Source organism: Microchirus variegatus (genome assembly GCF_963457635.1).
Source record: "Microchirus variegatus genome assembly, chromosome: 6".
Taxonomy (NCBI): Eukaryota; Metazoa; Chordata; class Actinopteri; order Pleuronectiformes; family Soleidae; genus Microchirus; species Microchirus variegatus.
Window position 1 is genome coordinate 17,781,695 of NC_139807.1, and position 16,641 is coordinate 17,798,335.

The window sequence follows — 16,641 nt, forward strand, 5'->3', positions numbered from 1 at the left end:
CAAATTATACTGATTTGGAAAGAAAAAAGAAAAACCAAGATGTTCTTTTGAGTCATCAGTCAGAATGCAGCAGCAAACCACTGCATTTCATCAGTCATCTGCTTTATTAGCAATGGTTTGTTAGTTTTCACAAACCACTCTCAGTCTCTGGTTCATTAAGCTTTTTTCCTCCAATTAAAAACACATGCATGAATTCTCTGACTAAAATGTCCACACAACCCAAAAACTTCCAGGTGTTATGAAGCTGCCTGATGAGTCATCATTTATTCAGTTCTTATTGAGGATCAGACAAAATAATAATAAAAAAAACCAAACACAAATGTTGTTTAGTTCAAGCAATCTATGTATTTAAATGTCAATAAGCAGAAGCCTTTAAGGCTATAGATATCTAAGTGTCTAACACTTCTAGCACAGCGATATCAAACTGTATGGACTGGTGCAGATCTGCCAACAGCACTGACAAAGCGGGACATAATGTGGAAAAGGTGCAAGTCCTCTGGAGATCTAACTCATCTCCTGCTGCACAGATGCTGGGGCTGAAGGTTCAGGGTCATCTGCCCTGGTCTCCTCGGAGTTATCACTGCCCCCATATTTGTTGTTTAACGAACGTCCCAAAAACAGCCAGTACTCTTTACGGATGGTGTCTTTCTCCTGCGCAAGAAGTTGACAAATCTTCCAGGGAGGTAAAAACACAGGGAGGGTTACAAAAACGACATTAAATAATATTAATATTAGAAAAAAAGGTTGAGAATTTTTGAGACTCCTTTTATTAGCCTTGGCACTTACTTCTAGGGCTTTTCTTAAAGTTTCTTTTCGTTCTTCTTCCTCCACATTACTGCTCTCCAAGACATCCTCATAGCAATCAAATAGAAAGGCTAGAAGGTAAGGTGAACAGTGTGTGTCTTTCAGCTCCTGGACTCTCACCAGCAGGCCTGGCAGAGATGACAGACCTCTGTCTTGCAGCATCCTTGAGGGAAAAAATGGAGATACTGTCAGTGAGCTTCTCCATTTTTAATGAGCAAGTCTCAACTCAGTTTTCCCCTGTAGTCTCAATAAGAAATGGACATTAAAAGGTCAGTGGTTGTACTGGAAAATAAGAAAAGAATGTTGCCTGAACAACCCTGAACATGATGAATATATATATATATATATTATGCATTTTCCACCTTACCCTTTTAAATAGTTCCATGCACTTTCATTGTGGGGAGCCTTCTTGATTTGGTTCAGACAATACCTTAGAAGATAGAATAAAAGAAAAACACTGCATTAGTCAAATATAAGAACACATGCTTGCCACTCAAAAAAGTAGTATTGTCCTCGAAGCATGTAGTCAGATCCTATAATTAAACTCTTCAAACTACCTTTTTTTCCAAACATCTTCAAATCTCAAATTACAAATCCAACAAATAATTGTGTCTAAATGTATATTTAGAGGGAAAATACTTACTGAATTTCTCTCTCCACTACGATGGAGTCAGAGAAACCTGTGGTGTGAGAAATTACAAAATGCCTCTGGTTCCAGGCAGAGTTATTCCTCACATCTTCCTCCAAAAGATTCTCCACAAATTCCAGCTCATTATCCCACAGTTTGAACTCCTGAAAATGTAATAAAAGAAGTTTTGGCAACAAACTTGTTTATGAAATCATGTAGTGATTTTAATGGTGGCCCTGTAATTATTAAGAAAAACACCGTCTACAAAAGGCCTTGAATAAAACTACAAAAATGATTAAGTAAAGGACTCAGTCTGGCATAGTGGCTCACTATGGGCAGAACACCAGATCACCATCCTCAGTTCCAGGAGCCAAAATGTGCCTCAACACCTACCTGGATGACCCACTGTCGGTGCTGCCATGCGTGGTAGTTCTTTGCATCTTGGCTGAGAATATCTGCGATGAACTCCAGTTCCTCCGAGGGGTCACTCAACCACTCCACCACCATACGTCTGTGATGCCTGGAAGATGAGTTGGGAAAATCCTTATTTTGACTTTAATTATATTTCATGTCATCAAACCTAAAGCACAGTTCATTGATAATAACAGCAGATTGATAAGCATGTGACCTGCCAGCACTCACCAGACTTGATAGTTTTTGGGTTGCTCTTCAATGATGGCAGTGATGTACCTCATCTCCTCCCTCAGGTCCTTTGATAAGGCTTGCAGCAGAACTCGGCGGTAGTGCCTGCACAAACAAGGACAAACGAGGACAAACTCATTTTTAAACATAAACAATGTTACTGCTACTCAGAAGGTAAATAATATGCAAATGTAGTGCCTAAATTTCAAATTGTGAGATGTCTACTTCCTATCTAAAATTATGTTCAAGTATCATTTGGAAAGTAAATATTCTAAACCATAAAATCTGTACATTTGTTCACATGTTATCAAACTCATGCACCATGCTCACCATACTGTGTAATTTGCAGCATTTAGGTCGATGGCATCTGCTGTCAAGGCGAACGCCCGTTCACTTTTCTCATCATTCTTCAGCAGGGCACGGAAATAGTCGTAAACATCCGAGACTGTTAGAAGAAATGTATGTGAATCAATTACAAAAGTCTGAAATTCACCAGAAAAGTTATGACTGCTGCTGATCATGTGTAAATTAAAGTTGTTCAGATAATGTGCTCACTGTTATTATTTCTGTAGGAAGTTAAAAACAAAAAAAAACACATGCTAGCAAAATATAATCGATGTGCAGGTGTTTGTTGTTCACTGCACCCATCATTGATAAGTACAAGATTTTCCTCTTTAATCATTCAGCTGTGATGCCTCACCACTTCGATTGTGAGCTCCACCACTAACATTTCATACAATCATTAATATGGAGGACCTACTAATGATTTTCAATAAGCACAACACCCAACACTATCTTGATTGTTTGCAGTCTAATTGTTTGGAGTAATAGATTACTGCATCAAATCATCACAAACCCTCTCCTTGTTTAAAAGTTATTAATATATCTCCTTCAGAAAACACTGCAGTGCAGGACAAGCGAGAGGCAGAAAAGCGAACATGGTGAGGAGAGCAGAGGTAGATGTTTGCACTAACTTGTTGTCACTATGGTAGTAAATGTACAGTACAGCTTCATAAGATCAAGTCATATGTTGTTTCTTTATGTGCTGGTAAAGTTTAGAGGGTTGCGCAGCAAACATTGCTCCATGAAAGGCTAAAGTTTAGATTACAGATTAGCTACACCAATAGGAAGTGAATTAGCTACTTGCCATTATTGCCTGTAAATTCAAAGTACATAACAATATATTATGACATCAAGTGTAGTGGTGAACTTAAACTAAATCTCAAAGTCATTTAAAGTTATTAGCTGTCTGCAGGTTTAAAAGGGCTTGACTCATATGTACGGTTTCTATTCCTCAATCACCAAGGCATGGAAGAGTCATGCGACATCTGCATATTTATTTTCCACTTGCTATCCATCCATCTTCTACCTCTTTATCCTCCACATTAAGGTTGCGGAGTCGCTGTGTCAATCTCAGCTGACATATGGCAAAAGGCGGGTACACCCTGGACAGATCGCCAGTCCATCACAGGGTCACATATAGAGAAACAACCATCCACTCTCACACCTATGATCAATTTAGAGTGTCCAATTTACCTAATCCCCAAATCTGCTGTGGGAAGAAATTGGCCAACCCGGATACACTCCCCGCACACACAGGGAGAACCATACAGGTTATTTCCATTAATATATTCAAGCCTCTCTCAACAACACATGAAAATATTCCTTTGATGTTACAAGTTGTAGATTTAGATTTATAGCTTTAACAGTAACAAACCGGTAAAAAAAAAAAACTATCACACACATTGCAAGCCAGGAATGCGTGGTCACTAAATATTTTCAAGCATATATCACCTATCCATCTATCATAGCTATCAAAGGTATCAAAGATGCCCTTTATCTAATAACATCAAAAGGTCCTTGATACCACATACCTTTCATTTAAACTAAATCTGAACTACATCAACACAATATTGGCTCCTACATCAAGGTAGTACATAATGCTAATGATTCTAAGGCCATTTAGTTTGATGCTACTGTGACTTGCATGAATATGGGCCAGCATCACATCCTCATGGGCACAACAACGGCACCACTGCTTAAGGAAAACATTCCAAGGTAAACACTGAGGACTCTGCATGACTGTCTCTTACTAACAAGCCCAACAGTCTTACACTTTTCAGAGTAGGCGATCTTCACGACAGGATTTGGTCCATCATCCTGGGGAACAGGCTCTAGGTCAGCCCACTCCTTTCTGTCTCTGAAACACAAAAAGACAGGGGATCATTCATTAGCCACTATTATACGACGACACCTCCAGTATGAAGCTACACATGGCCTAAAGACCCAGGTTCATTAGTCAAACCACGTTTTGATGGTCTTGCTTGGTCATAGGGGACACTGCATTTTAAATCAAGACCACAACTAATTTGTTTGAACACAGCATTATTGTAAATTTATAAAAATATAAAACAATAATGAAAAACATTAATTTTGTATGTACTCTTTCAAATTAAACATCTGTCCAGAGTGTACCCCGACGTTTGCCCCATGTCAGCTGGGATTGTCTCCAACCCCCCACAACTGAGAGTGTTGATCCGTGAAATAAAGCCAAGCCAGCTTTATACTTACTGGTCACTTGAGTGGATACACCTAGCTGGTACTGGGTTGGACACCTTTTTGCCTTGAAAACTGCTATAATCATTTGTGGTATAGATTCAATCAACAATGTATCTGAATTAAAAATAATTCAGATTTGAGTCCATATTCAGACTTGACAGCATCACACAGTTGCAGATTTATCAGCCAATCTGAACCATCAACACAGGGTATTGTTTATGACTCATTTTGACACGACCACCCAGATTTTGTAGTAGAACTTGAGGCTCATCAGACCAACCCAAATGTTTCAACCTTCTATTGTCAAAACTAGGTGAGTCTGCATGAAGTTTAACCTCAGTTTCCTGTTCTTGGCTGACAGGTGTGACACCTGACCTCTTCCTCTGCTGCTGTAGAACCATCTGCTTCAAAGAATGACTTGTGTGTTCAGAAATAGTCTTCTGCAGATCTTGCTTGTAACAAGTGCTCATCATATTGTACCAGTCTGGTGATTATCCTCTGACCTCTGGCATCAAAAAGGCATTTTTGCCCAGAGAACTACTATGCACTGCATATTGCCTCTTTTACAGACCATTCTCTGTGAAAGATACAAATGTTGGAGTGTGAAAATCCCAGTTGATCAGTAGTTTCCTTTCATTCAGACCAGCCCATCTGCCACTGACAATCATTCTAGGTTCAAATTTCACTAAAATCACCTTTCCTCAACATTCTAGAGGTCAGTTCCAGCAGGACCCTGTCTGCATTCACAATAGCACGGAGTTGCTGCCATGTGATTGGCTGATCAAATATTTCAGTGTTATTTGAGTTAACAGGCAGTTGAATAGGTGTGCCCAGTAAAGTAGCCGGTGCCACAACTGAGTATGTGCACTTGTGGCAGGAGCGCAGACAAAATAGCAGAAGCAAACAAATGTAAACAGTTAGCAGACACTGTTTACATTACACGTTTGTTTATCCGTCACTGTTGAGTCCAGTAATGTACTTAATTTGCTGACTTGTTAGTTACGGAGAAAGTAGCCACAATGCTAACCACCCAAACATTAAATGAAAATGACAGCCAGACACTACCTGTAAAACATATATCGGGTCGGGTCAAGGATGTAATCATCCTCGAGTTGGTCTTCAGCCTCAGCATCAAACTCATTGTCTTCTTTCACCTCCACAGTTTCATTCGGACTTACTTCGACTCCGGACATGGCTAACCTGCTAGCTTAATCGTGCCCGTATTTCAAGAGAGAAGTAGAACAATGGCGTCATATCCGGTGAGAGGAAACGTACTTTGCTCTTTAGTTGTTATGCTCCTGTAGCAGGTTCTCTTGACTCAGGGACTCATTTATAAACATGATTTCTCCCTACAGATGTGTTCAGTTTTTTTTGGCACAACTCTTAATAAATACAAAAGTGACTAATTCACAATAAACTACATTAAGTGTACAAAAACACTAGTAGACATATTCTTACTGTTCCAGTGGTTATTTTCAGCTGTCAGTTACACATTCGAGCGATTATAACATCACACCGAGATAAAACTTTGTGTAACCTTATATTTACCTATTTTTCCAGTAACTGAAGATACTCAGAAGTACATAAATACTTTCACTAGTGTCATTGGAGACACTGGGGGTTAGATTGTTGCTGAAGGACACTTGATCTGTATCTTCTGGCTTCTTCATGTTATGGAATGATTTGTTAAATTGTCTTCTAGATCATATTAAATTATATCTGAATCAAATTCCAGTCTAAATGAAGCAACAGTGACTTCAACGTTCTATGTTACAAAAAAAATGTTCGAAGGCAAGGTCAAGCTGAGCTTTATTTTCATCAATGACTCTGGACATTATAAAAATAAATACATGATTCACAGTCGGTGAATCATAATACAAATTGTTATCAAAATTATGTGTCAGCCAGAATGAAGAATTAAAGACATGCATAATAACCATTGCATCAACTCATACATGATCTGAATACTTTCCATTACTTGCAATTAACAAAATCTGTTTTGTAACAGAACCTGTTAACCGAATATAAAACCACCATTTAAATTAGACAGCTATTTATGTTGTATACGCTTCTTCTGACAGGTTGTCAATGATGGCTTGACCCGAAGAGTGTTCAGTGATCTGTGGTTTGTTCTTGATCCAATCCATGTTTTTCAATGTAGCGTCTAAGGAGGAAAAAAAAAAACATTAACCACTGTTTATTTCACTTCATAAATATAGAAGCTTTGAACAATGTAACACTGGTAAAAATGTTGAATGTTAACTTTTTCATTATCTATAAACTACAATCTTTTTGATTGCTTCTGGACTCATTGAGGTTTCAAAAACTATAGTGGCCTTCTGGACCTAATTAAAATAAAGAGCCATATGGTCAATCTAATATCAACTGTAAAACTAATAAATGCTACATTTTAAAAAGGGGGTTATCAGTAGAGTTTAATCTCTGCAAATAGAAACTTCCCAAATATTGATAGGGAAAGGGGAAAATATTATTTTTCAAAAACGCAGAATACAGGTGAAATAAATGTAAGGCAACAGTTTTCTGTCAAAAAACATGTAACAGATGTGTTAAAAATGTATGTTTTTAACATTTTCTGATGATAGTAAGCGAGCAGAAGCACACAGCAAACGGCTTCATACAGCAACACCATAGCTGAAAACACCAAGAAGTACACATTCATTTTCAGAAGTAGATTCTACTGCTCAATATTAAACCTGTATGTTCAGTAACACCTCACAATCATAAGCGGGGGGAGAAAACTAGAGATGCAGACTTTACTCAGATATACACAGGGGGACAATAGAAGTTCCACAAAGCACCAATCACCTACACAGTTTAAATTAGCAAAAAAATTTTAGAGCTTTAACACTGTGTATTATTAGTTCTAATTGACAGACACAACCATAGCAGTAAATCCAAAGTAAATCTCACACCATATGAATATTGCATAACTGTTCATTCCTGCACAACTGCAAGATGTTGTGCATAATGAATCACCTTTTGCTGTTCTCTGAGGTGTCTCATTAACATGAGCTTGACAGAAATGGTGCATTTTCAATGAGTCCAGAAATATTTCATTAAAGCAAATGCGAAGAGACTAATCAAAAATGTAATTATACTACGGACAGCAGTTCATCCTCCAAAAAATACAATATTTTTTATAAAGGTTGCTTTGCTCATGGCAAGAAAAAAAAACTCACCTTCTTGCAAAATTATACAGTGCTTCTTTCCTCTCTTGGAGAGACAAATGTCTGTCACCTGGTGATCTCCCAAAAGATTTGGCGGCAGTCTGCAGAAGAGAAAAAAATATTCAAAGAAACAAACTCCCCGCATGTTTTTATATAATAAGTGTTGCTTTTTATTGTTAAATATAACAGCATATAGAATCAAACCTTTATTGTGGGTGCAGAACCAGAGGAGTAAGAGCTATTATTAGAGGGTCCAAATGTAGATGATGTCGCAGATGCTTCCACTGGAGTTTCCTCCTTATTCTCCAGCAAATTTGTTATGGTTGTGTCAACACAATTGGTTTTCACTGTACAAAAAACAAGAGACAACTATAAGAAACTGTAAAATTGTAAATGTAAAGTTCGAGAATGGGCAGCAGAGATGCGGGTATGATAGCTTAGTGGCAGTAGTGTGACAATACATGCAATTGTTCTGTTAAGTTGAAGGTGAACATGAATAGAACATAACTTGCTGTACCAAAGGAAGTTGTACAAATATGTTTACCTTTATACCAATAAATGACCACATGATTGGATCTGTATCTTACCCAAGTCCTTTGTGATGACATTCAGAGGGACATGAGGCAGCACATCCTTTACTTGTTGGGCCATCTTAGTAATCCTATCATCTGTGCCCAAACTTTGGGCCATGAAACCAAGCCCAACAGAACCCGGTCTGACACCTTAAATAAGAAAGGGGGTAAAAAAAAAAAATAGCTGATTTCTCTCAAAAATAAACACAAATCAGCTGAATGCTTAAATGTACAAAATGGAGTGTATATAGTGTGTTTACACTTACTTGTAGATGTTTGAGGTACAGTATGTCTTTTTCTTTTGATGTGCTCCACTTTATCAGCCTTTGTGATTTTGGTGGAAACCAAGCCAAGCTCACCTGCTAGTAGCTGAAAAAGAAGTGCAACATTAGAAACATGAGTCACATTTAACTTCAGCAAAAAGTGGAAGAGGAGGCAAATGTCAAATGGCCAGTGTGATGGAGGAAATTAGAAATCCAATGCTGTGTTTTTAGGGAACCAGTAGCATAGCTTAGTTGCTATGGTCAGGGAAAACCATGAACTGAATCCATCCATCCATTTTCTACCACTTTATCCTCCACATGAGGGTCGCGGAGGCTGCGTCAATCTCAGCTGACATAGGGCGATTTTTGGACTGTGGGACGAAGCCGTAGAACCGACCGGGTCTTGCTAACCACTACACCAATCACGCCCTGAATTACTGCATGACATTTTTTTTACACTTTTGTTTCACCTCTATAAACCTAACCCCCTACTCAACTAAACAGTTAAGTGCACTTTGTGTGGTTTAAAACAGTCCACCCTGAACAGACTTGTGTCTCCACTGCAGGGTTTGAGGGCCAGATACATAAATAGCATATCATACCAGTGAGACACAGTGTAGCTCACAAATAAATTCCACAAAGATGAATGCAACACAGTGAACAAACTATTATAGAGGACATCCATCATTCCATGTTTTTTTTATTCTTGGCAGGTCACTTTTTATCACTAGAAGAAAACATGACTGAGGTAAGGCTGCAGGCTACAAGGAAAACCACCACCGCTTTTCTCTTCTGTAACATGTAAGTGATGATTCTTAGTCGACCAGTCATCAGAGTGCAGTGACATGGCTACACCCGGTAGGAGCCTGACCTCTGTGCTTCCTATCCCAACAAAAGGGTGCCAAAAACTGACTAAATGGATTGACTGTTTTGACTCCCTACTCAAAGGAACAAAAATAACTGTGTGACATACTGAACTGAACCAAACTGGTAGAAATGGGGCTCAACATTGCTTTTACCTCCTGGACTTTGTTGGCAAACTCCTGTGCTGACTCTCCATCTTGTCTGGAAACTGGTGGGAGCCAACTGGAACAAAAATGACAAACAAAAAAAATGCAATGTATGAAGTCATTTTTGACATGAATGACAGAGTGGAAATTCTGAAAATCATCAATAAGCTGTATAAAACTCAATTAATTTTTTTTAAACAATTAAGACTCAGTATACATGCAGTATATTAATAAGCAATTCTGGCCAAAAAAAATTACCCCAGCTTACAATAAACTGAATTTTGCAACATGAGCCACTGTAGAATATCACTATTTAATTTTAAAAAGCAATTGCTGTTAAAAAAATAATGATACAAAGTATTTAGTACCTTACATGATACACTGTACATGGAGCAAAAAACGTCCACAAGAGCTCCGTCAGCCAACTGGACACTGGTGTGCTCTGCGGACAGACAAATACAATAATGTCAATTTGTATTTTATTACAGTGCAACATAGCTGACACTCACTTAAAACCAACTACGTCAAACTGAAAAAGACAATAACAGCTGTGGTGCAGTGTCAGGGTGACCCAAACTACACTGCACCTATATAAAAATGTTTATTCATATTCAGACTCTGCTGCACCAAGATTTACTCATGGTACTGAGTTGGCTGGATATAGAGTTTTTTAAGGCCACATTAATACACTTTGCAGACAATTTCACTTGTTTTGTAATGATCTTCTACAACTTATGAATTAAGCATAAAAATGCATTATTCTCCACTATTGATTTCCTCACCTCCTTTGTACATTGTCATTTTGCATCTCAAAATGCTTACACTATGTTCATTCTATGAGTCCATACCAAACACACTAATAGAGCTTCAGAGAGTTCTTGCTATTAGCACAATATATTATTGATAATATGGTAATATCCTCATCTATCATCAGGTTCTGTCAGAGTCAATAAAATGAAATTACCAAAGCAATCAGTGGGCGAGATACTCGTAAGGCCACGGGCTGAATGGAATCAGTCAGCGAGAAAGGCCAAGAACTGAGAGGAAAAACATACAAGTATGTTGTATATAGTTATATAAAACATTCAGAGAAAGACAGATAAATGAAGTAAACAACCAGTGACCTGTTGGTGTGTTTTCCACATCAACACAACAGTTACTATTAAAGTGGAGTAAAAAAAAAAAAAAAAACTTGAAGAAACTGTTTAAGCACTTTACAAGTTAAAATTCAATACTCCTGATCATTTTATGAAATAAAATACACTACACACACAAATTTGCTGAAGACTTAGAGAAAGGTTAATAAAAATGAATCAGCACTGCTCTTGTTTTCATTTCCTTGCACTAATGTCTCCATACACAAAAAAAATCCTTTTAATCTCTTTTTCAAAGTGCAGTGGAAAATGGATGATAACTTTGTGGTTGGCTTGATTTAATCAGAGCTTCCAAAAAGGAACATGCTGATGGATCTCAAAGGGTACAGCTGTGCTTCACTAATAGGCAATGGAAAACCTGACACAGGAGCTGAATCAAATATGAGTTGTTTCAGTGAGTAATTTACCCTGCTACACAAATGCTAACCTGAACTTGAGGAGGCCAGCACGACCATTTGTGGTATCCTCTTCAGGAAACAGAAGCAAAGGTGTGGTGCCTTCAGTGGAACAGTATCTCTGAAGGGACTCTCCTATTGCTCCTTGGCCAGATGTTGAATGGATTTCCATGAAGCCTCTGGCCCAGCACACAAAGCCTGTGGAGCCCTCTAGTTGTGGCTAGTTATAAGACAGAGACAGAGCAAGCTGACCAAACACTGCATTTACCATATTTAACAATGTGCAGGAATGTGCTGCACACAAGAAAATACACAGTAACAGACAAAACATGCCATGGCATAATGCCCCAGACAGTGAGCAGGTAAGAGTTCAACTTGCTTTCAAGCACCACTGCAAGCACAGTCTTCTTTACTTGCTTGCATTTTCATGTGCAATTACTGTCACAGAACATGCTGTTCTTCCAACCTCAAAGTGTCACAGTGAGCATTCACGAGCTTAAAGGAAAAACTGTCAGGAAGATTATCTAAAAGGGTTTGCATGTGCACCAGATATTTACACAAAAATAAGCTACAAAAGTTGGCACAGTTATGTAATATGGTTAGACTTGGTCTAGCAGTAAAGTAGCATACACAGCTTTCAATTGAACACTGCACATTTCAACATATAGGTAACTAGTGCAGAAATTATTAAGATGTCTTCATGGACAAAATATTAATATCATATTGTACAACAATTAAGCAGATAAAAATCAAACACTCACAGTATTGCAGGGAGTCAGGAGGTTGATTATGTTGTGGTCAAAGTCTGTCACGTGATTGCAAATGTACAGTTTGGTGTTTTTGTCTCTGGAGCGCGGATTTCTGTGTCTTACATGCATTCCCAGGACTGAGCACATAACTCTCACAATAAATCTAAAAGCACACAAAGGAAATTGGATGTAAACAAACATGTAATACTCATTCTTGGTCTGCAGGGATAAACTTAAAACATTGAATGTGTATTTAGACTATGCATTAATATTCATCTACTGTTAAATTGGCATGGGTATTTTAACCAAAAATGACTGAGAGCAAGGTATCACAGGAAATCATTGTGTAAAGGAAACATGGTAAGTCAAAAACAATTCATTATTAGTAATTACTATAGATGACACATGCATGACATGAATTGATATTATTACTCCTGTTGAGGGTAAAGTGTGTTTGCAGGAAAAAAATTATTATTGAACTACTTGCCTTCTAACAAAACTTTCTGGAAGTGCACAGCTGACCAAGAACACATGTATGCCGATAAAAGTCCGTATTAACATCAGACATATGCCAACTGGAAAGTAAATCAGCAGCAACAGGAGAACAACTGCATCTTTGGGGAGCCTGTACACAAAATGTAGAAACATTTAATTTAGTAGGTAAGACACAGGCACTGTGAAAAAAATACACTTTAATTTGACCTTGACATGGTTACATGAATCTAACCAACACATTGAGAATGAGTTCAAAAAAAATCTCACTACATGCCATACATGGACTATTACTTTAGGTCACTGAATGTAATCACTGAACAAACGCAGATCAACATTATCTTCTATATATGACTAGTAATGTAGCCATATTATATTGCCTACTAAAAATATATATATATATATATTCATCAGTGTCACATAAGAGAAACAAATGCTTACTGATTAACTACTTTACAGTTGGACACTGAAATTTGAGTGATAATTTTACACAAGTTTGGGGGTGAGATGTTTTGCATTTCCTGTAGAGTCAGGTGTGAGTTTCAGTGCACAACTTTGCTTTAGTGTGTTATGTGTTTTAATGTGGTTGGTTAAGCAATATGGTTCAGAAGACCTATTTTCAAACGCCATGGCCATTACTACCGCAAACTTAACAGGCGTTATGTAATACCTATGTGGGGAAAATAGGCTAAATATATTTTGAGTGAAAGGGAATTACACTTTATTTTCCAAATATAAGGAAATAAAGTCATTCGCTACAATCCACATAAAGATGGATACAAACATGTAATCCCAGTTGTTGGGTCTTATTCAGCTGTTTGGAAACAATGTTGTACGCTTGATTTTAACTGAAATAGCTCAGGCTAATCTAAGGTAGACTAACTGAAGTACATTTTCAGTTAATGGCAGCAGAATCTGAAACATATAACAGGCATTGTACAACGTTGCAAACGTGAACGTCTCGAGTACACAGTTAGATAAGATGGCTAGCTGTGTAATTTCATATCTACTTTAGCAATTAGCCTGAAGCCTTCAATAGTTAGCTACCAGACGATAAATGTCATTGACAATATTATATAATTATTATACCTCATATGTCGTTAGCATTGGCCCGAGGCTATCGATGAAGCTCAAATAAGATAACTACCGTTCGCTGACTTACCGACGAAAGTCGAACATGTCTTCAATCCCCCGAGTCTCCATGTCTGCCAGTCAGACCTTTGCTCAAAGGCTAACGCTAAGAACAATACAACCTTATACCCAAAAACAAGTTAGGCATAACGTTCACCACGACACCGTTGTCATTCGGTGGGTAAACTGAAAGCTAACGTTGATGTTCCGCCGACCTAAATGTGTTCTTTGGCAGCTTTACCAACAGGTATATGTTGTTAGCTTAGCAAATGTTAGGACGCGGTGCTAACAGCGCTAGCGCCTCTGATTCATCAGTAACAACAATAGCACTTCCGGCCAAATCCTTTAGAATAAAAGCGCCACAGAAATAACTCCACGAATGCAACCATATGACACATGTGTACTTTCAAAATAAAAGCCTCTAGAAGGAAATTTGAGGAAAAGAGCGGTATTTGTTGCCACCTAGTGGTTTTATTCCATACCCCGCACGTTTGTTCATCCATAGTTTATAAATACAAAATATGTGAGAACACCTTTCGTGTTGGGGGTTTTGTGCTTGAAAAATATTTATTTCATCATAATTTAGAGGTATACGCAAAAACTTAAATATAATGTAATCTAGTATGTGTTAACAAGAAAACATGCTCATGGCGAGACATCAAAGGGTTTAAAAAAAAATCACTGTGAACCTTGGCCTATGATCTATTCCAGTACATTCTTGAGTTCAAATAACATTTTTAGGACAGCTCATCTGATGGTTTTATCCAAATATCAAATGGTGTCATCCTGCATCCTGCTGCCGCAATAACATTATTAAAATTTGTTTTAAAAGGTAACAGTGACCTTAACCTTTGACCTTTAATCACCAAATTAAAATCCTTTAGTGTTCAGGTGATTGTTTATTGACAATGTAATGAAAATTTAACTTGTATATTTTACATTCAGTCAGGACATTCCTCATACTGGCAGTATACATAACAAAACATCTATCATGATAAATATTATTGATACGAATCTGGTTTTGAATTACGCCAATGGGAGCTGAGCTCCCATAAATAGATGCTGTGATTGACAACGTGGTCCGCAACTGTAGCTCTAATTTAATTAGGAATCTGCCTATGTGTTTGGTCTCTTCTCACTCTTCCCCTGTTTTGTCCACTTCATCCCGGAGTGACTGTGAACAAGTGGCTTGTCATTAGTGACAACTAATACTTCACACATCTCCTCGTGAGTGAAATCTGAATTTCACCTGAGAGCAATTGTTCATTCCCAGGAAAAAATGAAAGAAATTTATAAAATTTGCTTGACAGAATTTGATAACTAGTTCAAAAGTTTTGTATGTAATGACTCAAGCAATGAAATGAAGACTATTCGTTTTATTGGGAACGCCTATTCAGCATCCATAAGTATAGTTCATTTTGACTGACATGACAGAAGCAAATGATAATGTAATTAAACAGCAGAGAATTGTATGAAAGCAACTGATATATGTCCACAAGCATTTTCAAGGAGAAATTGCTACTGTGATGTGCACAAATGATTAAATGTCGCGGAGGTTGATAATATAGTTATGATAATTTTCATTCTGATCTGAGAAAAGCACCAAAGCGACTGAGAAAAACTGTAATTGCATCCTTTACCTTCTTTTTAAGATGATGTAAACAGTTAATGCCGCTAGAGTGCGCTGTAGTGCGCTGTAGTAGGAGAGATGAGTGAGTGAAGATGGGGCTGAATGGGCTGGACATGATGGTACCAGGTCTATATTGTATACTTTTCACCACTCCAACTCCAACAAGGTAGGTATAAATGGAGGATTACAAAATCTTAATCCACGTTCAGCGAGATTATTGATATATATAAGTGTAGTAAAAATCAAGTAAACGTTAGTTTTATGAGTGAAAGGTTCGGGCGGACCATGTCGCCCATTAGCATGCTAGCATACTTAACTTTAATAGTGCTGTTTGCCAAAAAAACAAAAAATACACAAATTTGACTCCAACTGAGTTGTCGTTCTTACCGTGTACATGGTTTTATACTTTCATGTGACCTCATGAACCCGCAGAAAAGCAACTACAAGTACAGTAAAGTTGGTTAGCATGAGTGAGGTCTGTCGGTAACGGTCGCCTGTGTTCTATGGTGACGGCCAACAGAGACGTGCGTACATCAAAGTCACTCAATGCGTAACAAAGACACTTCAATGGAACGTCGGGAGACTATATCAATTACAGGTAGGCTGGCTCGTCCTCGGTCTTCGCTCATACAAAAAGGAAAGCAGCACCAACAGCAGAAAGTGAAGGCAGCATCGTTTAGACAAGAGATAACGAGTGGAACATGGACTTCATTGCCGAACTGCAGCAGCTGGAGAAAGCCATGCACAAAGGAGCAGACCCTCTTCAGCTGATGATGGATATGCTGCTGTATGAGACAGAAGACCCCGTCGCTGTCCCTGTCGTGGATTGTAACACTATCCCCCCACACCCTCTCAAGGTGAAGGGGGAGGCACAGCTAAAAGAGACAGTCCACTGGATACCTGACAGCGACGAGGAGTTTGATCCAAATGGCCCAGACTCACTCCAGATGATGTTGGAGGAGCTTCTGGTGGAGACGGGCATCCAGTTACCCATCAGTGAGAAGGAATGTGTCCTCAACAGACCTCGGCCTCTGCAGCAGATTGTTAAGCCTCTGCTACGAGAGACATCCCTGAGTGACCCCCTTCTTGCCTGCAAAGAGTCACAATGTGAACCCCAGACTCTCCAGTATCCACATCCTCCAACTGTCCTTGCAGACCCATCAGTTCACCTCCAGACTCAAGCCTTTTCAGGTCATCAGCGCAGCCAGCCACATCAGGGACAGACCCCAATGATGTTCCACATGATGGAGAAGAACTTGGTTCCTATTGGATTGGTTAATCGTGAGGTCATTTACACTCTTCCACCGGAGGCCTTCAATACTGGATTCTTTCCTGCTACTCCTCGTCTGAACTCCACCACATTGGGGAAAAGAAAATTATTGCAGCAGCAGGATGACACCAGGCAACCATACATAAAGAAGCCA

The 16,641-nt window shown here is 38.5% G+C and overlaps 2 protein-coding genes across 2 annotated transcripts; both read right to left on the minus strand.

Annotated features, from left to right (window-relative positions):
* Positions 1-150: 150 nt before the first annotated feature.
* fnta (farnesyltransferase, CAAX box, subunit alpha) lies at positions 151-5,841 on the minus strand. Its single transcript, XM_083891803.1, has 9 exons — positions 5,699-5,841; positions 4,189-4,274; positions 2,405-2,519; positions 2,075-2,179; positions 1,826-1,952; positions 1,448-1,596; positions 1,172-1,234; positions 787-967; positions 151-672 (listed from the first exon to the last, which is right to left on the minus strand). Exons 1-9 carry the CDS (start codon positions 5,824-5,826, stop codon positions 505-507), a joined length of 1,122 nt encoding a protein of 373 aa, XP_083747929.1. The 5' UTR covers positions 5,827-5,841; the 3' UTR covers positions 151-504.
* Positions 5,842-6,425: 584 nt separating this feature from the next.
* aup1 (AUP1 lipid droplet regulating VLDL assembly factor) lies at positions 6,426-13,887 on the minus strand. Its single transcript, XM_083891533.1, has 12 exons — positions 13,619-13,887; positions 12,452-12,589; positions 11,977-12,127; positions 11,248-11,435; positions 10,631-10,703; positions 10,035-10,108; positions 9,676-9,742; positions 8,660-8,762; positions 8,409-8,543; positions 8,026-8,168; positions 7,834-7,922; positions 6,426-6,797 (listed from the first exon to the last, which is right to left on the minus strand). The coding sequence occupies exons 1-12, from the start codon at positions 13,657-13,659 to the stop codon at positions 6,746-6,748; spliced, it is 1,254 nt and encodes a 417-aa protein (XP_083747659.1). The 5' UTR covers positions 13,660-13,887; the 3' UTR covers positions 6,426-6,745.
* Between the last annotated feature and the right edge of the window lie 2,754 nt (positions 13,888-16,641).